The 24,460-nt window shown below is 39.8% G+C and overlaps 1 protein-coding gene across 10 annotated transcripts in view; it reads left to right on the top strand.

The window, feature by feature from the left end:
- The first annotated feature begins 531 nt into the window (after positions 1–531).
- Positions 532–24,460, top strand: part of Gabpb2 (GA binding protein transcription factor subunit beta 2) — a 44,916-nt gene continuing 20,987 nt past the window's right edge. Inside the window, exons 1-6 of one of the 10 annotated variants that reach the window (XM_058571986.1) lie at positions 532–705; positions 1,378–1,833; positions 6,682–6,821; positions 9,906–10,073; positions 10,633–10,827; positions 15,130–15,280. In XM_058571986.1, the coding sequence (XP_058427969.1) occupies positions 6,714–6,821; positions 9,906–10,073; positions 10,633–10,827; positions 15,130–15,280 (622 nt within the window). In that variant the 5' untranslated portion in view covers positions 532–705; positions 1,378–1,833; positions 6,682–6,713. Of the gene's footprint in view, positions 706–998; positions 1,872–4,613; positions 4,650–6,681; positions 6,822–9,905; positions 10,074–10,632; positions 10,828–15,129; positions 15,281–24,460 lie in introns of those variants that run through there. The other 9 variants (XM_058571987.1, XM_046421589.2, XM_046421594.2 and 6 more) reach the window with 9 other exon arrangements.

The raw sequence follows: 24,460 nt of genomic DNA, 5'->3' as shown, positions 1-24,460 counted from the left end.
CTCTGGCAGAAACTGCCTGACGGTAGGCTCCGACAGCGCGCCTCCCGAGACCTCCCCGGCGCGCCGCGACCGGAACGCGTCCACCAGCCGGTCCGCGCAGTCAGGAGCGTCCCACGCAGCTTTACCCGAGACAGGGACCGGGAAGCAGGCCTTTCCCGTCAACCCTAACGCTAGTTCCCCGTAGGAGCCGCCGACAAACAGAAGGCAAATTCCAGGACCAAGGAATAATCCCTCTTAATTAATTCGCCGAGTTCTTGGCGCCAAACAGCCATCACAGCCCGTCCCCTACCGGAACTATACGAACGTAATACATAATCATCCGCCTCATTAAATAGTCCTCCAAGAACACCCACGACACACACTTTCCCGGACCAAGAGACCTCTAGAAGACATGAAATAATAATAATAATAAATAGATGAGCCTAAGAGATGCACTTCCTTCCCGCTCGAATAGAAACGTGATATCCCTAATGTTTTTCACCAGAGATTCCTCCGCCAGAAGTTATATTCCTGCCCTTTCACTTCCGGGTCCGCCATTTTGTTGCCTCCATTTCTCCATGAGGGGGGGTAAGGGCCCCCAAAATATGCATACATGAAAAGGCCAAAAAGTAACCGTCACTGACAGGGAGTCTTAGCTTCTGAAGGAAATGGGGCCAAACTGGCGGGCTCGCTGAAAGTGGAGCCGACAGCGTCCCGGACGAGGAGGTGAGCAGGCCAAGAGATGCGCGGGCTCTCGGGGGCGTAGGGCTGGAGTGGAAGGTGCCTGAGAAGCCGCCCCGCTTCGCAGTGCAACCCCAGACCGCTGGGTGCGCTCGGAGAGGCACCCCCGCGGCGGAGCGGGCACAGCGGGGGAGGGGGACGCAGAGGAAGGGGATGCTGGCGGGAGGAAGGGGAGGGGACTGGCGGAGGTGAGGAAGGGGGTGGGTGCGAGACCTGGGGCCGCGGAGCTGGACCACGGGAAGCCGAGGCCACAGGGGTGACCACTAGGGGGCGCGCGGCACCGGAGCGCGGGCTGCCCCTGGGCGCCAGCTTCGGCTCCCGGCTCAGAAAGCCAGAACTCGGGTGTGGAGAGCTGGAGGCCCTGTAGAGCGGGGGTGGGCGGCCCGGCGGCCCCGACTCCCGCGGCGCAGCGAGGCGGGGGGCGAGCAGGAGAGCCCGGCTGCATCCCCGGACGCTCGTTTGGACGGCTGACCGCCCGGCGGGGACGTGTGCGATCCCGAGAGAAGCATCTCCCGACCGCGGACTCTCGAGTTGGTGCTTTCCTGTCCCTTTTCTACCCTTCAGCCTTTCCTCCGGCCTCACGATTCCTTGAGCCGTATCCCACTCCTCTCCTAAAGGCCTCTCCTCCCCTCTGCTCCTCTTTCTGTCATGGGGAAGGACGTGCTGTGGCGAATCGACGACGTCATGCTTCTGGCCACCCGGGACGCGTTTGGTCGTCGCGTCCGACCGCCCAGCCCTGCTCCTAAGCGTCTGTTTCCCACCTGCCTCGCTAGCGACGAGGAGCGGACGACCGCCCAGTACTTCTGTAAACCAAAGTAATTACCTGATCCTAGCGGGCTTCTGAGCGCGCCGGCACCGCACGGGCTCCGCGAGTCTATTGAGAAGACCGAGTACTGAGTATGGGCTCCCCAGTACTGAGGAGGAAAGCTCGGGCTCCGAAGACCCCAGCTCCGTGGGAATGAAGCCAGAGCCTCTTAGCAGGGCGCCTGGCGCAGAGGCGGCCCCGAGTTCGGTGTCGGCGTCCGCAACTGAAGTCAGGCCTTAAGCAACCCGAGAGACCCTGTCTCAAAATAAATAAGCGCACTCCTGCAATCCCAGCACCGCGAGGCCGAGGTAGGGGTCGGTAGTTCAAGGCCAGCCTCAGCAACTCGGTGAGACCCTGCCTCTAAATAAAACAAAATGGGTGACGTGGCTCAGTGGTGGAGCAGTTGCCTAGCACACGTGCCTCAGTTTGAGCCTTAGCACCACATAAAAATAAATAAAGGTATTGTGTTCTACACACACAAACACACTCACTGCCACACACACACCGTATACTTTAAAAAACAAATGAAGTTCTTATTCTCCTGGGCATACTTATTCAGAGAACCTGGATGCAGATCTCAGGTATATTCATTTTGGTTTGTGTTGTTTTCTGTTGTTTTCAGTACTGAGGATTGAACCCAGGGATGCTCTACCACTGAGCTACATCCCCAGCTCTTTTTATTTTTATTTTGAGACAAGGTCTTGCTACATTACCCAGGCTGGCCTCGAACTTGCCATCCTCCTCCCTCAGGCTCCTGAATAGCTGGGATAGCAGGAGGCACTGTGCCACCACTCCCAGCTAGGTATATTTATGTTGAATAAACAACCCTGGTAATTTGTTGGGGGGGGGGGGTTCTTTTCTTTTTCTTTCTTTTCTTTCTTTCTTTTAATTGTGGTGCTGGGGATCAAACCCAGGGCCTTGGCATGCAAGGCAACAACCTTGGTAGTTTGAATACAAAGTTCAGATTGAAAAATCACACAGCAGCTAAATTATTTGTCTAAGCCAGTGATTTTTATATTTTCCTGTTTCAAGATCCATTTACACTCTTAAAAATTATCATTGAGAACTTCATTATGTCATATTTATTGATATTTATTATTTTAGAAGTTATTTTTTAAAATATTCATTAATTAGGGCTGGGCTGTGGCTCAGTGGTAGAGTGCTTACCTAGCTTGTGGGAGGAACTGAGTTTGATTCTGAGTACCACATGCAAATAAAAATAAAGGTCCATCAACAACTAAAAATATATTTTTAAAAAAAGTTTATTGGGAGCTGGGGTTGTGGCTCAGTGGTAGAGTGCTAGCCTTGCATGTGTGAGGCACTGGGTTCGACCCTCAGCATCACATAATATAAAATAAAGACATTGTGTCCACCCCATAACTTAAAAAAAAAAAAAAGAAAAAAAAGTTTATTGGGCTGAGGATATACTCAGTTGATAGAGTGCTTGCCTTGCATGCACTAGGCCCTGGATTCAACCCTAGCACTACCAAAAAAAGAAAATTTATTAATTAACTTAATTAATCCATTAAATGTTAACACGATTAGACTTTTTTTGTTTTTTATTTTTGCAATGCTAGTTACTGAACCCAGGACCTCACACATGCTAGGCAAGCACTCTACCACTAACGTATTTTTATGAAAAATAAATCTCAGTTAAAAAAATTACATATAGTGAGAAGAATGGCATTGTTTTACATTTTTTACTAATCTCTAACTTCTGACTTAGCTGTATTTTCAGAACTACTTCTGATTCAATCTGTTGCAATAAATACTTGGAGAAGGAAACAGTATTTTAATAGCATTTTCAGACAACTGTCAGTATTTTTTGATCTACACAAAAACTTAGCAGGTGGTAATTTTTTGTTTTTTCTTTTTTTTCAGTGTTGAGAATGAGCCTCCGGGCTTTGCATGTTCTAAACAAACACTCTAACACTGAGCTACTTCCCCAGCTCAACAACTGCTATTTCTTAAAAAATTAATGGCAATTGGCCAGGCAAGGTGTTACCAGCCTGTAAACCCAACTACTCTCGAGGCTGAGGCAGGAGGCTCACAAATTCAAGGCCAGCCTAGGCAACTTGGACAATGCCTCAAAAATAAAAAGGGCAGCTGGGCATGGTGGCACACACCTGTAATCACGAGGATTGGGAGGCATTAGGATTGCAGGTTTAAAGCCAACCTCGGCAACTTAGAGAGTCTCTAAGCAACTTGAACCAAAACCTCTGTCAAAATGAAAAATAAAAAGGGCTGGGGATGTGGCTCAGTGGTTAAGCTCAGTGGGCTGAGGATGTAACTCAAAGGTAGAATGCTCCTGGGTTCGATCCCTAGTACTATACATACACACAGAAAAGTCGCATGAGAATTCTGAAACCATGTCAGTGAACTTGTGTTCTTTTACCTTAAAACCTTTTGATCTATCTTTCACTTTGAATGTTTTTACTTGTGCAGGATTTTATAACTTCAGGCAATGGTCATTGGAAAGTATTGGTTCACCAAATTATGCATATCATCCAAATGTTGGTCCATTTTATTTTATAATATCAAAAAGCACATTCATTAATATTACCACTGATTTCATCAGAAAAGTCATTAAGAAGTAGTAAGCTATCGAGTTCACCTTGGTGGATTTAGGCTTTCCTTTTTTTCTTTCTTTTTTTTTTTTAGTGCTGGCGATTGAACCCAGGCTTTCCAAATTCTAATTTTTGCCTGAAAGCTCAAATTAATGATATTTACTAATAATTATTGTCAGTTGTTTTCCTTGTAGTGTCAGGCTCACTTGGCTCACTCATTTTTAAAATTTTTTTGTAGTTGTAGATGGACAGCATGCTTTATTTTATTTGTTTATTTTTATGGGGTGCTAAGCATCAAACTCTGTGCCTCACACGTGCTAGACAAGCACTCTGCCACTGAGCTATAGCCCAGCCCACTTGGTTCATTTTTCCTTTTTTTTTTTTTTTTTGGTACCAGGGATTGAACCCAGGGGCACTTAATTACTAAGGCACATCCCCAGCCCTTTTTCATATTTCTTTTTAAAATTTTTTTTGATAGTCATAGATGGACAGAATGCCTTTATTTATTTATTTTTATGCAGTGCCAAGGATCAAACTCAGGACCTCACACGTGCTAGGTAAGTGCTCTGCCACTGAGCTACAGCCTCAGCCCCCACTTGGTTCATTTTTAAATAAACGTCTGTCATATTCCTGAGTCTTTGATTTGTTTGTTCATCATTCTTTCATACAAAGAGTGTTCCATGAGTCGGGTGCTGTAATGCATGCCTATAAGCCCAGCTACTTGGGAGATTGAGGCAGGAAGGTTGCAAATTTGAGGCCAGCCCGGGCAACTTAACAAGACTCTGTCTTAAAAGTAAAAATAAAATAAAAAGGGCTGGGGATATAGCTCAGTGGTAGAGCACATTTAGGTTCGATCCTTAGTACCACTAAATAAATAAAACAAGGAGTTCTATGATAAAAGCTGTTATTTCAGTTTGCAACTTAATTGTACAGTTTTTTCTCAAGAAATCCACCATACTGAAGTATGCAGCAGAAGTGCTTAATATATATGTCCCATTTCATCACACACAAATTATAAACACATGTATTTAGGTGTTAAGATTTAATAAAATTAGTAATATTTACTGCTTCATCAAGGATATTTTTAAATAGAACTGGCTTTTTTCCCTTGAAAGTACATTGCAATGAAGAATAGAATAATTAGCATACTCAAGGCCCTGGATTCAGTCCCTAGTATAGCAAATAATAGTAATAACAAGGAAATTAGTTTCACAATTTGATCTGAGCTATATCTAGCATTGTATTTGTACTACCAGAACAAATGTTAACATGGTAAAAGAGGCAAATAATATCTTAGTATTCTAATAAAGATAGTTTTGACCCCAAAAAGATTGTTAGTGACCACCAGGGGTCCATGTACCACTTTTTTGTGGGGACGGTATTGGAAATTTAACCCAGGGGCACTTTAACACTGAGCTACATCCCCAGCTGTTCTTTGTTTTTTTATTTTGAGACAGGACCTCCCTAAGTTGCTTAGGGTCTCTTTAAGTTGCTTAGGCTGGTCTTGAACTTTCCATCCTCCTGTCTTAGTCTCCTGAGCTTCTGGGATTACAGGTGTGTAGCACCGCATTTGGCCATGTACCACAGTTTAACAACTTGCCTTGTTTGTTGCCGTATGGGGAATTGAATCCAGAGGTGCTTTACCCCTGAGCTGTATTCCCAGCCTTTTTTTTTTTTTTTTTTTAATGATGCTGGGGATCAAACCTAGGGCCTTGGACATGCTGAACAAACACCCTACCACTGAGCTACACCCCTCCCCCCCACAGTCCTTTTAATATATATTTTTTGAGACAGGGTCTCACCAAATTGCTGAGGCTGGCTTCAAATTTGCTATCCTCCTACCTCAGCCTCCCAAGTCCTTGGGATTACAGGCATGCCATCAGGCCCAGAAGCAGATCAGTGTTTGACCAGAAAGTTTGCTTTTTGTAAACTTCCATCATTATATCTTTATACCACAGATGAGAAAAATTAACAGTGCAATTTATTTTAGAAATCTTGATGTGTCCTATTTCATTATGGCATCCAAAGATCTATAAACCTTTAGAAAGAGTTGTTAGTTGCTAATAAGGAATCCCATAATTTCCATCAAGCAGCAATTTCACATATAGGCACACTTCTTTGTCCCTGCCTGGAAATCAGTTCATGTTTTATTACTTTATATTGTATTCCTTAAAATAATATTCTACTGGGGCTAGGGTTGTGGCTCAGTGGTAGAGTGCTTGCCTGGCATGTGTGAAGCCTTGAGTTCGAATCTCAGCACTACATATAAATAAAGTTCCATTGACAACTAAAAATTTTTTTTTAAATAATAATATTCTACCATTGGTCATTTCAAGAGTATGAAATGTTATTTTTTGATTCCCTATATTAGAAAGTATGTATAGAATATATTGCTTATATTTCCAAAGTTTTTCTGGAGATTAAAAGGGAGGGAACTATCATTTAGTGCCTAAAACTTTCCCAAATATCTAATTGTTTAAGATGATAGAAGAGTCCTACCAGTTAATGAGATGTATCATATGTATATTCAAGTATTAAAAGTCTTCTAAAAACATTTTACAGGCAGCTTTCCTTGTGTTTGAATTATAGCTACCTGAAAAGTTTTGCTCTTATGCATAAAGATGTCTTTGGTGGACTTGGGGAAGAGGTTGCTAGAAGCAGCAAGAAAAGGCCAAGATGATGAAGTGAGAACATTAATGGCAAACGGTGCCCCATTTACCACAGACTGGGTAAGCTTAGCAGAAAGGTCTCTTATATTCAAAGTGTGCCTTTACCAATATTTTTTGTTAAAGGCCAAACAGACATTATTTATTTTTCTTCATTCTCTTGCTTCCTCATTCCCCTTATAAGAGTTTTATTTTCTTTATCTTACCTGAATATGTGGCTTTCTTTTTTAGTTTTCCAATTTGAAAGTGTCTCCTCTGGGATACATAGATGGTAATTATAAGGTATTATATGTTTGTGATTTTCTGTAATGTTTTTTAAAGTATTTCCTAAACGTTTATTTCTCTTTGGAGTATTCTTGGGTTGTAGGCTTCATAATTACCAAGAAGTTAAGATGAGTATATGAGTACATTTTATTTCAGTTGTTAATAGCCTTTTTTTTTTTAAATTTTATATGTGGTGCTGATAATCGAACCCAGTGCCTCACACATGCTAAGCAAGTGCGTTACCACTGAGCCCCAGCCTCAGCCCCTAATAAGAGTACATTTCTATTTATTTATTTATTTGTTTGTTTGTTTGTTTGTTTGTTTTTTGGTGCAACCAGGGCCTTATGAATGCTTGGCAAGTGCTCTAACACTGAACTACACAGCCAATCCCCAAGAGTGTATTTCTTTTCCTTTCCTTTCACTGTTCTGGTTCATAAGGAAGAGTCTTTACATTTTGTTGGCCACTCTTGGAAAACATTAAAGAGGAAGATGTAATTTTTTTCAATATGGAGAATGAACCCAGGGGCACTCTACCACTGAGCTATATCCCCAGCCTTTTTTATTTTTGAGACAGGGTCTCACTAAGTTGTGGAGGCTAACATCAAGCCTGTGATCCTCCTGCCTCAGCCTCCTGAGTCACTGGGATTACAGGAGTTCACCACTGCACCTGGCTAGGAATGTATAATTTAATGAGCCTAGACAACCGGCCTGGAGATCAGCATGTTTGGGAAGTTGTAATGTGGGCCTTCGTTTTTTTTTTGGTGCTGGAGATTGAACCCAGAACCTGTGGGCCTTCTTACCATTCACATATTTGTAAGCACTGAATAATTTTAACAATTTTGATGAGTGAGTGACCTCTTGTGGGGTTATTAATTCATAACTTCAGAAGTCAACAGGTTCTTAGCACTTTATAAAAAGGCAGAAAAGGAAACCCTTGAGATTAGCATTTCTATAAACAGATGTGAAAAGAGCAATATGAATTAAATCCAGTCAGGCACAGAAGTGGAATATATGGGAAACACAGAATAAACTGAACAGGCTTAAAATAAAGGGTGTAATACACACACACACACACAAAGGAATAAATCTCAGTTCCAAAATGGATGCTGATATAAGATTTATTTTGAGATGACACAGTCTTGCTTATTGCTGTTGGAATGGTATTGCTAAATTTTTACCTCATCGGTCTTTTCATCTCATCAGTCTTTTTATTCTTATTTACTGTAGCAACAAACCTCTATTCGAACCAAATTTGTACCTCAAATTCCACATGTAACTTGTCTCTGCCCTTTTCTTAAGAATTGTTTTGAGGGCTGGAGATGTGGCTCAAGCGGTAGCGCGCTCGGCTGGCATGCGTGCGGCCCCGGGTTCGATCCTCAGCACCACATACAAACAAAGATGTTGTGTCCGCCGAAAACTAAAAAAATATAAATAAATAAATTAATTAAAAAAAAAAAAAAAAGAATTGTTTTGAACCTGTCTAGCCGTTTCCTCTATCCCTGGCTCAGAATGCTCTTTTTGATCCTTTTGTTTTTTGTTTTTAGTACTGGAAATCGAACCCAGGGACACTTTACCACTAACCTACATTCCCAGCCCTTTTAATTTTTGTTAAATTTTGATACAGGGTTTTGCTGAAGGTGGCCTCAAACTTGGAATCTTTCTGTTTCAACCTCCGGATAGCCATTCACTACCATGCTTGGCATTTTTTAAAAACCTTCTTCCTGTTTAAAATAATGTTCTTTAGGGAGTTTTTTAAAAATATTTTATTAGTTGTTGATGGACCTTTATTTATTTTTATGTGGTGCTGAAAATCGAACCCAGTGCCTCACACATGCTAGGCAAGCACTCTGCCACTGAACCACAACCTCAGCCCCTCGCCCCTCTTCAGAGAGTCTTAATCTGATAAATCTACCTGACTTATAACCATTATACTGCATACTTATTTAATTGGTATATATTTATCTGCATATTTGTATATTATTATTATTGGGATTTTTTTTAAATATTTTTTTTAGTTGTAGATGGACACAATATCTTTATTTTTACATGGTGCTGAGGATGGAACCCAGTGCCTCACAGGTGCAAGGGAGGCGCTCTACCACTGATCTACAGCCCCAGCTCCTGTAAATTTTTTAAAAAATTATTTTAAGTTGTTGATAGATCTTTATCATTTTTTATTTATTTATACATGGTGCTGAGACTCAAACCCAGTGCTTCACACATGCCAGGCAAGTGCGCTACTGCTGAGCCCCAGCCCCGCAGCCCTATTTTATATTTTATTTAGAGACAGGGTCTTACTGTTTAGTGCCTCGTCTTTTTTGGGGTGCTGGGGATTGAATTCAGGGCCTTGTACATGCTAGGCAAGCACTCTACCAACTGACATACAGTGCCCCCAAGTGCCCCGCCTTTGCTAAGGCTGGCTTTGAACTCTCAATCCTCCTGCCTCAGCCTCCTGAGCTGCTGGGATTACAGGTGTGCACCACCATGCACGACTATTATTGTATTTTTATTTTGTTTTGTTTTGTTACTAGGAATTAAATCCAGGGGTGCTTAATCACTGAACCACAGCCTCACCAGTTTTTATTTCTTATTTTGAGACAGGGTCTCACTAAGTTGCTTAGAGCCTCATGTAATTGCTGAGGCTAGCTTTGAACTTGAGATCCTCCTGTCTCCGCCTCCTGAGCCACTGGGATTACAACGTGTGCTACCCACCCAGCTTGTATATTAATTTTTAAGCTAAATTATTTCTTCAACACTATCTGTCCAGTTAGATTCTCTCTCCAAAGATAGGAACCATAGGATTTAACTCTTCTTCATATGAATCCATCAATGCTATAGGATTCTGCACACAGTAGATATTCAATGAATATTATTTTCCCACAGCTTGGAACATCACCCCTCCACCTTGCAGCCCAGTACGGTCATTATTCCACAGCAGAAGTGCTCCTTCGAGCAGGCGTTAGCAGGGATGCCCGGACCAAAGTGGACAGGACCCCTTTGCACATGGCGGCAGCTGATGGACATGCGCACATCGTGGAACTGCTTGTTAGGGTAAAGCAAGAATAGTGGTGGAGCTATATTGTAAAAAAGACATCGATCTCCCTGTTTTCTTAAATAGTGATAAGAAATTGAGGTGGGAAAGATTAAGTGTAGATGGTTTAAAACATTGAGTTATATCACTTTCAAGATTCATGGTATGAGGAGTCTTCTAATTTTTTAAAGTCTAAACAGATTTTATTGATTTTTCTTTATTCCTTTTCTGCAGTCATTCTCTATATTATGCCAGTTTTTTGGGGCACTCAGCACTCTGTTAATAAGTGCAACAATAATCTCTTCTTTCCCCCTTCCTCTCCCATCTGTTAATATTTCCCAGTGAGTCCCTTAGAAGACCCAGTCATTGAAAGCATAATGTCTTGTCAGCATTCAGGAGAATTTGAGAAACATTTTTCTCTTTTATATTTCTTAAATGTGATCTCAGTTTAAGTTCTTAAATGTTATCTCAGTTTAAGTATGTGTAATCTCTATGGAAATCCTTGTTATTTGGTGATGGGATCTTGCACTTGTGCTACTATAACCAGTTTCTGTTGAAAAAGTTGCTTTTCTGTGACAGAATGGAGCAGATGTGAATGCCAAGGACATGCTGAAGATGACAGCTTTGCATTGGGCCACAGAGCACCACCATCGAGATGTGGTAGAGTTACTTATCAAATATGGAGCTGATGTCCATGCTTTCAGCAAATTCGATAAATCTGCCTTTGACATAGCCCTGGAGAAGAACAATGCTGAGATTTTGGTCATCCTTCAGGTATGTATATTCTCAGAATATACATTGATTAAAGTTAAGATTTTTTTGTGTGTGTGTGGAAGTTGCTCTAAAATCGAATTTTTTTTTAAGAGAGAGAGAGAGAGAATTTTAATATTTATTCTTTAGTTATCGGCGGACACAACATCTTTGTATGTGGTGCTGAGGATCAAACCCGGGCTGCACGCACGCCAGGCGAGCGTGCTACCGCTTGAGCCACATCCCCAGCCCAGAATTTTTTTTTTAAAGAGAGAGAGAGATTTTTTTTTTTTGTAGATGGACACTACACAATGCCTTTATTTTTATGTGGTGCTGAGAATCGAACCCAGGTCCTGGCCATGCTAAGCGAGCACTCTTACCACCGAGCCACAATCCCAGCCCTAAAATTGAATTTTTGCTGGGAACAGTGGTGCATGCCAGTAATCTCAGCTATTTAGGAGCCTGAGGCAGTAGGATTGTGAGTTCAAAGCCAGCCTCAGCAATTTAGCGAGGCCCTAAGCAATTTAGCCACATCCTGTCTCTAAATGAAATATAAAAAGGGTTGAGGATGTAGTTCAAAGGTTAAGCACCTGGGTTCAGTTCCTGGTATCAAAAAATAAACCACAAAACTGAATTTTCCCCATCTTATCAAGGTAATACTTCCAATGTATTTCGATCTGTGACTCAGTGTCATTAGTATCTTTAAAATAATAATAATAATAATGGGGCTGGGGCTATAGCACTGGTAGAGCACTTGCCTGGTATGTGTGAGGCACTGGGTTCAATTCTCAGCACCACACATAAATAAAATAAAGGTCCATCAACAACTAAAAAAAGAGAAAACTTTAAACAAAACAGTCCATAAATTATTGAATTATTCATGGTGATTAAAGAAAAATGTTGTGGAAATACTTACTGCCCATGTTGCAGAGCAGAATTCCCTGAACCTTTTGTTCTGAGGCTTTCCTGATTTTTTAATCATTCTTTGTTCAAAAATATTCTGTTAAATTTCATTTTTCTCTCCATGAAAATTTCCCTTTTTTTTTTTTCCCCCCTTTGGTACTAGGGATTGATCCTAAGGATGCTCTACCACTGAACCATATCCCCAAACCTTTTTATTTTTATATTTTGAGACAGGGTCTTCCTAAGTCCCAAACTGCCCTATAGTCCTTATAGTCCTCCTGCCTTCGCCTTCCAGAAAAATTTCCTTTCTAAACTTAACTTGAGACAATATTAAAAGTCACTTTTTATTTTCTGAATGTTTATCAATTGATGTGTGATAGTATATAGCTCTAACACATGTTGGGTGATAAGGAAATCATCTCAACTCAAATTCAAAAATTTATTCCTTCCTCCCTTCCTCCCTTCCTTCCTTCCACTGGGGATTGAACTCAGGGGCATTCAACCACTGAGCCACATTACCAGCCCTATTTTGTATTTTAGAGACAGGGTCTGGCTTTGAATTTGCCATCCTCCTGCTTCAGCCTCCCAAGCCTCGGGATTACAGATGTGAGCCACCATGCTCAGCTATATCTATTAATTTCTTAAGTCAGTATTTGTATATAAAAGGAACACTAAGATGGGGATGTAAAAATTAATAGGACACTCCATTTGTGTACAATAAATCGAAAAGCTTTCTGCTGTCATGTATAACTGATTAGAACTAATAAAAAAAAGTGTCAGCACACACATACACCCCAAAAATTAATAGGACATGACCTTGTCCTTATGTTCACAACATGTTAAAGATGAAGACGGGCTGGGGTTGTGGTTCAGTGGTAGAGCGCTCCCTAGCATGCACGAGGCACTGGGTTAGATTCTCAGCACCACATAAATGTAAAATAAAGATATTGTGTCCACCTAAAACTAAAAAAAAATAAATATTAAAAAAAAGATGAAGACAGGAAATAAAGTATAAGTATATTACAAAATAAAAATATATCTAGCAAGTATCGTGGGAGCATAGTGTAAGGAGTATCAATGATTTTTAAGGGAAGGATTAAAGTATATGTAAAATACTGCTTTGAAGAAGTAAATAGAGAAGCGAGAAAATTACATTCTAGGCTAGAAGAAAAACAAATCAAAGACGCAGAAGTACTGCAGTCCCAGCTACTCAGAAACTGAGGCAGGATTGCCAAGTTCCAGACCAGTCTGGGGAATTTAGCGAGACACTGTCTCAAAAACTTTTTTTAAAAAAAGGCTGAAGACAGTTGCAGTGTACATGCCTGTGATCCTGATGACCTGGAAAGTAGAAGCAGCATGAGTGCAAGTTTCAGGCAGCCTCAGCAATTTAGCAGGACCCTCAGCAACTTCACAAGACTCTGTCTCAAAATTTAAAAAAATAATGCCAGATATAGTGGTGCATGCCTGTAATCCTAGCAATTCCAGAGGCTAACATAGGAGAGCACAATTTTGAGATAGCCTCAGCAATTTAGTGAGACTCTCAGCAACAAAGCAAGACCCTGTCACAAAGTAAGAAATAAAAAGGACTGAGGGTATAACTCAGTGGTAAAGTACCCCCATCTCCCTGCAAAAAAAAAAAAAAAAAAAAGTGCTGGAAATACATCTCAGCAGTAGAGCACTTGCCTAGCATGTGTGAGGCCCTGGGCTCAAACTCCAGTATAAAGACAGAAATAAAGACAGGGGTGTGAAAGAACATAAAATGTTCAAGAAAGTGAGAGCCTGAGGCAGGAGGATGGTAAGTTAAAGTCAGCCTTATCAACTTAGTTAGGTCCTGAGCAATTTATCAACAGCTTGTCTCAAAATAAAATATAAAAAGGGGGGCTGGAATTGTGGCTCAGTGGTAGAACATTTGCCTGGCATGTGTGAGGCCCTGGGTTCCATCCTCAGCACTACATGTAAATACATAAGTAAAATAAAAGATCCATTTACAACTAAAAAATAAATAAAAATAAAAATAAAAAACATAAAAAGGGTTGGGGATGTTGCTCAGTGGTTAATGCCCCTGGGTTCAATCTCTGGTGCCCAAAAAGAAAGAAAGTAGCTGTGTGACCAGAGAATGGGTAAAGGGAAGTGTAGTTTGGGAGTGGCAGAGCTAAGGCTTGAGAATTAGACTGGATTCTGAATATAAGGATGTTACCTTTGAAGGAGTTTGAATTATGTGGGCACTTGGGGGTCCACTGGTGCTTTTTTTTTTTTTTTAATAGTTTTTAGTTGTCAGTGGATTTTTTATTTTATTTATTTATATCTGGTGCTGAGGAGGGAACCCAGAACTTCACACATGCCAAGCAAGCACTCTACCACTGAGCCACAGCTCTAGCCCCTGACTAGGGGCTTTTAAATAGAGGATTGATAAGATTATCTTGTTTTTGAAAGATGACTGGAATGTGGCACACAGATTGGAGAGAGAAGACAATGCTAAATCACCATAAGGGGACTTTCCTTAGGCCAGGCGGGAGCCAATGAGGGCTTCAACTAAAGAAATAACAGTGGAGGATAGATGATGGTGTACTGAAGAGGGAATTCAGCAGTATTCAGAGAACAGATAATCTTTTTCAATTGAAGTTCTTCTCAAAGAGATCATTATATGTGAAAAATAACCATTTCTACTGCATTTTCAGTTTTTTTCTGACAAATGACTCCCCAAAGACTGGTTCTCTTCTTCGACTTTCAATTCTTGTTTAGAGCCTTTTCATAAGTGAATTTTTTTAGTGGTGATCATGTTTGTAAAAAACTTCTGAAGTTTAAAAAATAAAATATAATGACGAGCTTCTTTTTCACCAAAATCTATGGAAGCAAAAGTACAGCATATGGAACTCGACTTTAAAATCTGGCACTCATTTATTTGCTCGTTATATAGTCCCTTAGGGATTTATTCAATGGCAGAATGGAACAAGTAGTTGGACAAAACTCTAGAGAATATTGTTTCTCTGTAAGTTCTCTACAGGGATTTCCTGCTACCACATTGTCTTGTAGATAATTGATCACAGAATATTAGTGCTATAAATTATTTTTTAGACTATTCAGACCAATTCCCCTCCTTTTTTTTTTTTAAGTAAAAAAAAAAAAAAAGATCCAGAGAGGATAAGGGAATTATCTATGAGTTTTTGCAAATAAAATACCTCTGCTTTTCTCAAGTAGAAACAAGCTTGGGAAAGCAATCTAACATCTCTGTTGCTGTGGTTTGAGAAAAACAAAACAAAAACAAACAAACAAAAGCAGTCTTGATGAAAACTCTGTACTCCCTGGGACATTGTCAAGCAGAACTAGTTCTGCTTGACAGAGCATGAGGAGGAGGGAGTTTGTACTATTCCTATAACTAAAGCTAATAAGTGTTCTGACTTTGAATCCTGCTTTGTTTGGTAGGAAGCAATGCAGAATCAGGGGAATGCTCATCCCGAGAGAGCAGACTCTGTGCCTAACCCTGTGACTGTGGCTGCCCCATTCATCTTCACCTCAGGAGAGGTTGTTAACCTTGCTAGCCTTGTTTCTTCAACCAACACCAAAACAACCTCAGGTAACGTTCTCATAACGTGGCACTTATTTTAGACTTAAAAATTAATAAAACCTCGTTTTCCTAGAGATGAATGAGTACTCTGTCTGATATTCACTTCTTTATTAAAATATTCTCCAAACAGGTATAGGGATGTAGCTCAGAGATGGAGCACTTGCCTAGCATGCTTGAGGCGCAGAGTTCAGTCCCCAGCAGGGAAAAAAAATTTCTAGTTGTAGATGGACACAATATCTTTATTTTGTTTATTCAGTTTTATGTGGTGCTGAGTATCTAACCCAGTGCCTCACACATGCTAGGCAAGCACTCTACCACTGAGCTACAACCCCCAACCCAGCAAAAATATTTTAAAATAAAATATTGCCCAAATAAAAGCTTTTAAAGCAAAGACACTTATTCTTTCTGGAGGAGGGGAAGATCATACATAGGGATTATACATAAATACTTAGGTTAAAAGAAAAATATTCCACAGATTTGTCTATTGAAGCTTTATGTCTGACCCCAAAATGAAAACATAAGGGTGCCTCAATATGGTACTGTTAAAGGAAATAAACATTCTTAACCTAAAGTAATAACAAAGTGGAATAAACATAAATAACTGTTGAACTGCTGATATAAAAGAGCTATGTGTGTGGGCTGGGGAGCTAGCTCAGTTGGTAGAGTGCTTGCCTAGGGTGCACAAGGGCCTGGGTTCAATCCCCAGCACCACACACACACACACACACACACACACACACAAAAGAGAGATACATGTGATTGTTATGAGACTTAATTTGGTCTTGAGAGCATATTTTTTTAATAATGTTTTAGACATTGAGGGACCTTCATTTTGTTCATTTGTTTATATGTAGTGCCGAGGATCAAACCTAGTGCCTCACACATGCTAGGCGAGTGCTCTACCACTGGGCCACAACCCCAGCTCCATTGAGAGCATTTTTTTTTTTTAATATTTATTTTTTGGTTGGACACAATATCTTTATTTATCTATTTATTTTTATGTGGTGCTGAGGATCGAACCCAGGGCCTTGCACATGCTAGGCAAGTAGTGCTCTACCGCTGAGCCACAACTCCAGCCCATTGAGAGCATATTTTTAAAAAACAAAAAAGTATTGGTGTTGATGTTTTGAAACCATCATGTTTTAAACAAAAACTTCTATTTAAAAAGGAACAAATTCAACATCTCATTTTATGAATATTTTCTTTCTTTCTTTCAAGCAAGCAGGAATATTTTTAAGAAGGAAGGTGAGGGGCTGGGGTTGTAGCTCAGTGGTAGAGCTCTTGCCTAGCATGTTTGAGGCACTGGGTTCAATTCTCGGCACCACATATAAATAAATGAATAAAATAAAGGTCCATCAATGACTAAAAAAATTTAAAAGAAAGAAAGAAAAAAGCCCCAGAACTCCCAGTGCAGCACGCCTGGGAGGGGCACAAGTGCTGCAAATACTGGGCCCAGTATAATCCCAGTGGCTCTGGAGGCTGAGGAAGGAGGATCGCAAGTTCAAAGCCAGCCTCAGCATCTTAGGGAGGTCCTAAGCAACTCAGCAAGACCCTGTCTCTAAATAAAATAAAAAGGTCTGGGGATGTGACTCAGTAGTTAAGCACCCCTGCGTTCAATTCCTGGTACCAAAAAAATAGAGTACCCCAAATATTTATTTTCAATGCAGGAAATTATGTCCTTTAAGTTCTTTTTTTTTTTTTTTTTTTTTTTTTTTTTTGAATACTGGGGATTGAACCCAGGGGTGTTCAGAGTTGTTTTACCAATGAGTTACATCCCCAGCCCTTGTATTTTTTTATTTTGAGACAGAGTCTAGCTAAGGGCCTCAGTAAATTGCTGAGGCTTGCCTCAAATTTACAATTCTCCTGCCTCAGCCTCCTGAGTCACTACAGGCATACACTACCACACCTGATTTCATGTTCTAATTTTAGTAAGTTTTCCAATTGTCTCTTGGTTTCTTTTTCTGTTTCTGACTTTCATTAAAAAATAAATAAGCTTGGTGTGCAGTGGCACACACCTGTAAATCCAGAGAGTCTAAGATAGGAAGATGATAAATTTGAATCCAGTCTGGGAAACTATAAATAACTAAATAAAAACTGTAGATAAATAACTGAATTCCCAGTTAAATTTGTATAACATCAAAGGAACATTGTTGAATGAGATACTACTATTGAGCAGCAATCTGGTAAAATAGAAGAAGCATGTACATAATATGGACAGATTTTTTTGAAATCAGTACTGTGTTCTCTTGACCTCCGAAAAACTTCTTCTCTGTGGCCATTTACTTATCTGTAAAATTTGAATATAATGATTCCAATTTTATGAGTTGTTGAGACTGAGATTTTATATTTCAGTGTCCTTTTTTTAACAAGGTCTTCAAAATAACAGCTGTTAAATGAAATTATAACTTCTCAATGAAGGTTGACCCTGTCATGCCCACAAGGGGGCAATAGTGACCTTCATTTTTATAGGCTATTGATTGTTTTAAATCATTTTGCTTTCAGCTAAATGATTCAAAACATTTGGCTTAAATATACACATACATGAAATCAGAACATTTATAGACTTGCAGGGTTTTTTGGGGGGGATACTCAGTATTCAACCTGATTTAAGTTCCTTTGAATTCTGATATTCTGTGTCTTGAGCTCTGCCAATATCCATGCATGACTAATTTTTTGTTTTGGTTTGGTTTTGGTGGTACTAGGGATTAAATCCAGTGGCATTCTACCAGTATACACATCCCCGGTTCTTTTTTTTTTTTTTTTTAATATTTAAACATCTATTTTATTTCTATGTGGTGCTGAGGATCGAACCCAGTGCCTCACGCATGCTAGGCGAGTTCTCTACCTCTGAGCCACAACCCCAGCCCCTCCCCAGTTCTGTTTATTTCTTATTTTGAGATAGAGTTTTGCTGAGTTGCTAGGCTGACTTCAAAATTGGGATCCTCCTATCTCAGCCTCCCAAATTGTTGGGATTATAGGAATGCACCACCACACCCAGCAACTTTTGGATTTATAGTGGTTTGTGTCACACTGATTAGAACAAATACTTTTATAATCCAAAAGCCTTTAGAAGCCAATGAGATTATTTCTTCACAAACATGAGAAAAGAGCTAGAGTTGGTCTTTAGTCTAACCGCTGAAATTCTCCAAATCTTGATTAGGAATGATAACAAAAGTTTAACTTATTCAGAATAAAGGTTTCTTGCCCTGATTCCCTTGGGCCAGTATTCTATTTGTCATGTAGCTGTTGGCACACCTACTCTTCTTTTCTCTCTTTGTTGACAACTATAAATTTAAGTTTCTAAATCACCATGTTAAGAGCTGACCTCCCCATGATATCTTACTTATGAAGCAATTCTACTCTCTTTTATCTGGTTAACCTACCCAATGTTTATTTGGTACAAAAGAAAATCAAGACAAATTTAAATTGTTATTCATTGAGTATTTCTCTCTCTCTCTCTCTCTCTCTCTCTCTCTCTCTCTCTTTGGACAGCTTCTCCTTTCTCATCATCCAATAATTTCTATTTATTTATTTATGGTACCAGGGATTGAACTCAGGGGCACTGACCACTGAGCCACATCCCCGCCTTATTTTGTATTTTGTTTAGAGACAGGGACTCACTGAATTGCTTAGCACCTCACTGTTGCTGAGGCTGGCTTTGAACTCTCTGTTCTCCTGTCTCAGCCTCCCCACCTGCTGGGATTATCCAATAATATTGGATAATAATATTGCATAATGTGGTAGAGAGCCTGCCTGACATGTGTGAAGAAACACTGGGTTCTATTCTCAGCACCTCATATAAGTAGATAAATAAAATAAAGGTCTATTGATAACTAAAAAATATATATTAAAAAAAAAGAAAGAATTAGTCCTCACTTTGGCAGCACATGCCTCCATGCAAGGACAACACGCAAATTTATGAAGCATTCCATATTTTAAAGAAAAAAGGATTAAAGAATTAGCTGGACACAATAGGCACAGTAGTGCATGCCTGTAAATATCAGCAATTCAGAAGGCTAAGTAGGAAGATTGCAAGTTCAAAGACAGCTTGGGCAATTTAGGGAGACCCTGTCTCAAAATGAAAAATAGAAGTGGCTCTACTTGGTAGTAGAGGACCCTGGGTTTCACCCTAAGTATTATAGGAAAAAAGAGAGAGAGAGAGAGAGAGAGAGAGAGAGAGAGAGAGAGAGAGAGAGAGAGAATATGATGGTATTAATGCTTTTAGTGGATATTTTTGATACCAAAATCCATATTGCAAAGTTTGCTTTCAAATTTTCCATTTGTGCCTTGCATAGTGATGCACACCTGTAATCCCAGAGCTCAGCAGGCTGAGGCAAGAAGATTGTAAGTTCAAAATCAGTCTCAGCAATTTAATGAGGCCTTGAGCAACTTAATGAGACCCTGTCTCAAAATAAAAAATAAAAGGGCTGCGGTTGTGGCTCAGTGGTAGAGTGTGAGTCTAGCATGCATGAAGCCATGGGTTCGATCTTCAGCACCACATAAAAATAAATAAATAAAATAAACGTGTTATTAAAAATAAATAGAAAAAATTAAAATGGCTCAGGAGTTGGGCATGTGGCTCAAGTGGTAGCGCGCTCGCCTGGCATGCATGAGGCACTGGGTTCAATCCTCAGCACCACATAAAAATGAAATAAAGATATTGTGTCCACCCAAAAAAAAAAAAACTAAAAAATAAATATTTTTTAAAAATTGCTCAGAGGATGCTGGAGATATAGCTCAGTTGGTAGAGTTCTTACCTCGCATGTACAAGGCCCTGGGTTCATTCCCCAGCACTAAAAAAAATAAAATAAAAAAGGTTCAGTATGTGGTTCAGTGGCTAAGTCCCCCTGAGTTCAATCCCTGGTACCAAAAAAAAAAAAAGAGCCATTTGTGACTAAGAATATCAGTCATTCTCAGTGCCACCATCAAACTGCAGAGATTTGGGAGGGCAGATTAATTTAAACATTAATCAGGGAAAAAAACAACCCATGAAGATGAATTTCCTGTTCCTCATCATAAAATACATTCTAAAGTCACATATAAATAGCTTTGTATTGTATTGGTTCATTGGACTCAGATGACATAGGTTCTAATCTAGGCTCTGACAGTTATTATCTGTATGACCTTGACAAGTTACTTAATTTTTCAGATTCTAATTTTCATTAACTCATTGGGATTTCCTGGCTTATACTATAGTACACCTTCCTAAATCCTGGTCTGAAGAGTTTATTTATGTAACCATGTTCTGAATAGGTAATAAAAACCACTCTATTGAAGTTGGATCTTTTTTTTTTCTTTTTTCTATGTTCTTTTTTTGTACTGAGGATTGAACCCAGGGGTACTCTACAACTGAGCAACATCTCCACCCCTTTTTATTTATTTATTTCAAGGTTGGCCTTGAACTTAAGATCCTTCTGCCTCACTTTCTCAAAGTATCTGGGATTATGCATGTGCTACCACACTCATCTGGATATTATATCAAGGAGAAAGAAGTAATTAGCATTCATAGCCAGACAGAGTTTCACATGCCTGTAATCCCAGAGGCTCGGGAGGCTGAGGCAGGAGAATTGTGAGTTCAAAGCCAGCCTTAGCAACTTAGTGAGGCCCTAAGCAACTCAGTGAGACCCTATCTCTAAATAAAATATGAAAAAGGCCTGGGAATGTGGCTCAGTGGTTAAGCACCCCTGGGTTCAATCCCTGGTAACAAAACAAAAAAAAAAACAAACAAGAAGTATGGGCTGGGGTTGTGGTTCAGTGGCAGAGTATGGGGCACTGAGTTGGATCCCCGGCACCACATTAAAAATAAATAAATAAAGGTATTGTGTCCATCTACAACTAAAAAAAAATTATAAAATAAAACCAAGAAGTAATTAACATTCTTGAACAAACGGGGTGCAATGGCCCATGCCTATAATCCCAGCAACTCAGAAGGCTGAGGCAGAGGACCAGAAATTCAAAGCCAGCCGCAGCAATTTAGCAAGACTCTGTCTCAAAGTAAAAAACTTAAAAGGGCTGGGGATGTTAGCTCAGTGATAAAACACCCCAAGATTCCATCCCCAGTTATCCCCACCCCCCAAAAAAACTTGAACAATAAAGTATTTGTTTTCTTATAATTCACAGGATAAGTCTAAAGAAGTAATTTGCATTGTTTCTCTTTTAAATATTTTTTTAGTTATACATGGACACAATATCTTTATTTTGTTTATTTATTTTTATGTGTGCTGAGGATCAAACCCAGTGCCTCACATGTGTGAGGCAAGCACTCTGCCACTGAGCTACAACCCCAACCCTGCATTGTTTCTTTTTAATTTCAATTGGGTTAAGATGTTGAGCCTATTGAGGGAAAGTTGAATGGATTGTTATGTTTGAACTTGGACCACTTAGTTCTCTGGGTATTTTATGAGAGAATTAGAATAAAAATTGGTGTATTATCAGTATCTCCATCCTCATTCCAACTTCCACAGTTAGCATCCAAAAACAGTAAGATGGTTTGCGTTTGTGAGGAATAGTACATAAGCAATTCACCTTCTTTTTTTTTTGGTACTGCATTCCCAGCCCTTTTTATTTTTTATTTTGAGACAGGGTGTCACTGAATTACTTAAGGCCTCCCTAAATTGCTCAAGCTGGTTGGAATCCTCCTGCCTCAGCCTCCTGAGTCACTGGGATTTCAGGCGTGTGCTGGCATATCCAGCAACAATCAATTCACCTCTATTATTATTATTATCATCATCATCATTATTTTGGACAGAAAATGCATAGATTTAATGAAGCTGAAAATAACAGTCCATAAAGTAGAATGAATATACTCAGTAGAGCAGAGTAGGCCAGGTGTGGGCAGAGAGAGGGAGACTGGCTCCAGGCCACCAATTTACCTCTTAAAGGAAAATATGTTGAAATGCAAATTTATAATCCAGTAAGAGTACCTAAATTAGTTACTTCAAAAAAAAAAAGAGAGAGAGAGAGAGAGATTCTTAACTTGTGGTGGTTCACGCCTGTAGGTCCAACTACTGTTAAGGCTGAGGCAAGAGGATCCCAAGTTCCAGACTAGCCTGGGCAATTTAGGGGACTATCCCAAAATAAATAAAAAAGGCTGGGGATGTAGTTCAGTGGTAGAGTGTCTGCTTATGATGCATGAGGCTCTGGGTTCAATTCCCAGTACTGAGAAGGAGAGAAAAAAGAATTAATTCTTTGCTCTATGGAAGGATTTTCTATAAGGAATATATAGGGGTTTCCTTGCCAGGTAAGATGTCATATGCTAAGGCAGGAAGATCACAGGTTCAACGCCAGCCTCAGCAATTTACAAAGGCCCTAAGCTCCAAAAATAAAAAAGGGCTCCGGATGTAGCTCAGTGGTAAAATACCCCTGGGTTCAATCCCTAGTATCAAAAAGAGCAGCAGGGCTGGGATTGTGGCTCAGTGGTAGAGTGCTTGCCTAGCATGCATGAGGCACTGGGTTCGATCCTTAGAATCACATAAATGTAAGATAAAGATATTGTATCCACCTAAATTAAAAAATAAATATTAAAAAACAAAACAGCAACAAAAAAAAGAGGGATTTCCTTAAGTTTTTTTTTTTGTTGTTGTTATGTGTGTGTGTGTGTGGTACTGGGGATTGAACCCAGGTCCTGTGCATGAAGCAAGCACTCTATTAAATGAGCTATATCCCCAGTCCCTCCTTAAGTATTTTACAGTCAGGTACTCAACCACCTCACACATGCTAGGCAAGCGCTCTGCCACTAAGCTACAACCTCAGCCCCTGACTTCTTTTTTTTTTGTGTGTGTGTGTGTGTGTGGTGTTGGGGATTGAACCCTGAGCATTGTGCATGCAAGGCAAGCACTCTACCAATTGAGCTATATCCCCAGCCCTGATAACTGATTTCTTTATATATATATATATATATATTTGTTATCGTTGGACACAATATCTTTATTCCATTCATTTATTTTTATGTGGTGCTGAGGATCAAATCCAAAGCCCCACATGTGCTAGGCGAGTGCTCTACCACTGAGCCACAATCCCAGCCCCGATAACTGATTTCTTGATAGAATAAAAGCTGAAAAAAATCTTTAAAGCCTGGGGTTGTTGCTCAGTGGCAGAGCACTTGCCTCTTACATGTTAGGCACTGGGTTTGACCCTCGGTATCACATAAAAATAAATAAACTGGACTGGGGTTGTGGCTCAGCGGTAAAGTGCTCATCTAGCATGTGCAAGACCCTTCGTTCGATCCTCAGCACCACATATAAAATAAATAAAGGTATTGTATCCAACTACAACGAAGAAATAAATGGATATTTAAAAAAAATAAAATAAAGATATTGTGTCCATGTATAACTAAAAAAATATTTTAAAAAAATCTTTAAACATAGGTAGTGAAAAAATTTAAAAATTAACAGTAAGTTTTAGAGCTGGAGATACACCCAGTTGGAAAGGGCTTGCCTGGCATTTATAAAGCCCTGGGTTGAATCCCTAGCACAGTCAAACAAACAAGGCATTTTTATTTTTATTTATTTATTTTTTTAAAAAAATAAATGACAGCAGAATGCATTAAAATTCTTATTACACATATAGACCACAATTTTTCATATCTCTGGTTATATATAAAGTATGTTCACACCAATTCCTGTCTTCATACATGTACTTCGAATAATGATGTCTATCACATTCTACCATCCTTGTTAACCCCCTGCCTGCTCCCTTCCCCTTCTACTCCTCTGCCCTATCTTGAGTTCATTTATTCCTCCCATGCTCCCCCTCCCTACCCCACTATGAGTCAGGCACCTTATATCAGAGAAAACATTCAGCAGTTATTTTTTGTGGATTGGCTAACTTCACTTAGCATTATCTTCTTCAACGAACAGGGCCTTTTTAAAGAAGGTAAGTGTATTAGAGTCTAGTTGGAAGTCAAGTTGCATGGTGATCTGTATAACAACAATATAATTTTGTATACATGTAATTTCTAAATTTCTAAAATATATAACATCAATAAATATATGTGTATTGTTTATTTAAAAATTGTTAAATCAAGCTCGGCACAGTGATGCATGAGTGTAATCCCAGCAACTTGGAAGACTGAAGCAAGAGGATCACAAGTTCAAAGCTAACCTGAGCAATTTAGCAAGATCTTGTCTCAAAAATTAAAAAATAAGTGCTGGAGCTGGGTATAATGGCACACACCTGTAATCCCAGGGA

This window comes from Marmota monax, unplaced genomic scaffold (genome assembly GCF_021218885.2).
Source record: "Marmota monax isolate L192 unplaced genomic scaffold, Marmota_monax_Labrador192_F-V1.1 WCK01_AAM20220418_F8-fsc00108, whole genome shotgun sequence".
Lineage (NCBI taxonomy): Eukaryota > Metazoa > Chordata > Mammalia > Rodentia > Sciuridae > Marmota > Marmota monax.
The sequence above is the reverse complement of the archived record's forward strand: the minus strand, read 5'-3'. Positions and strand labels throughout refer to the sequence as shown.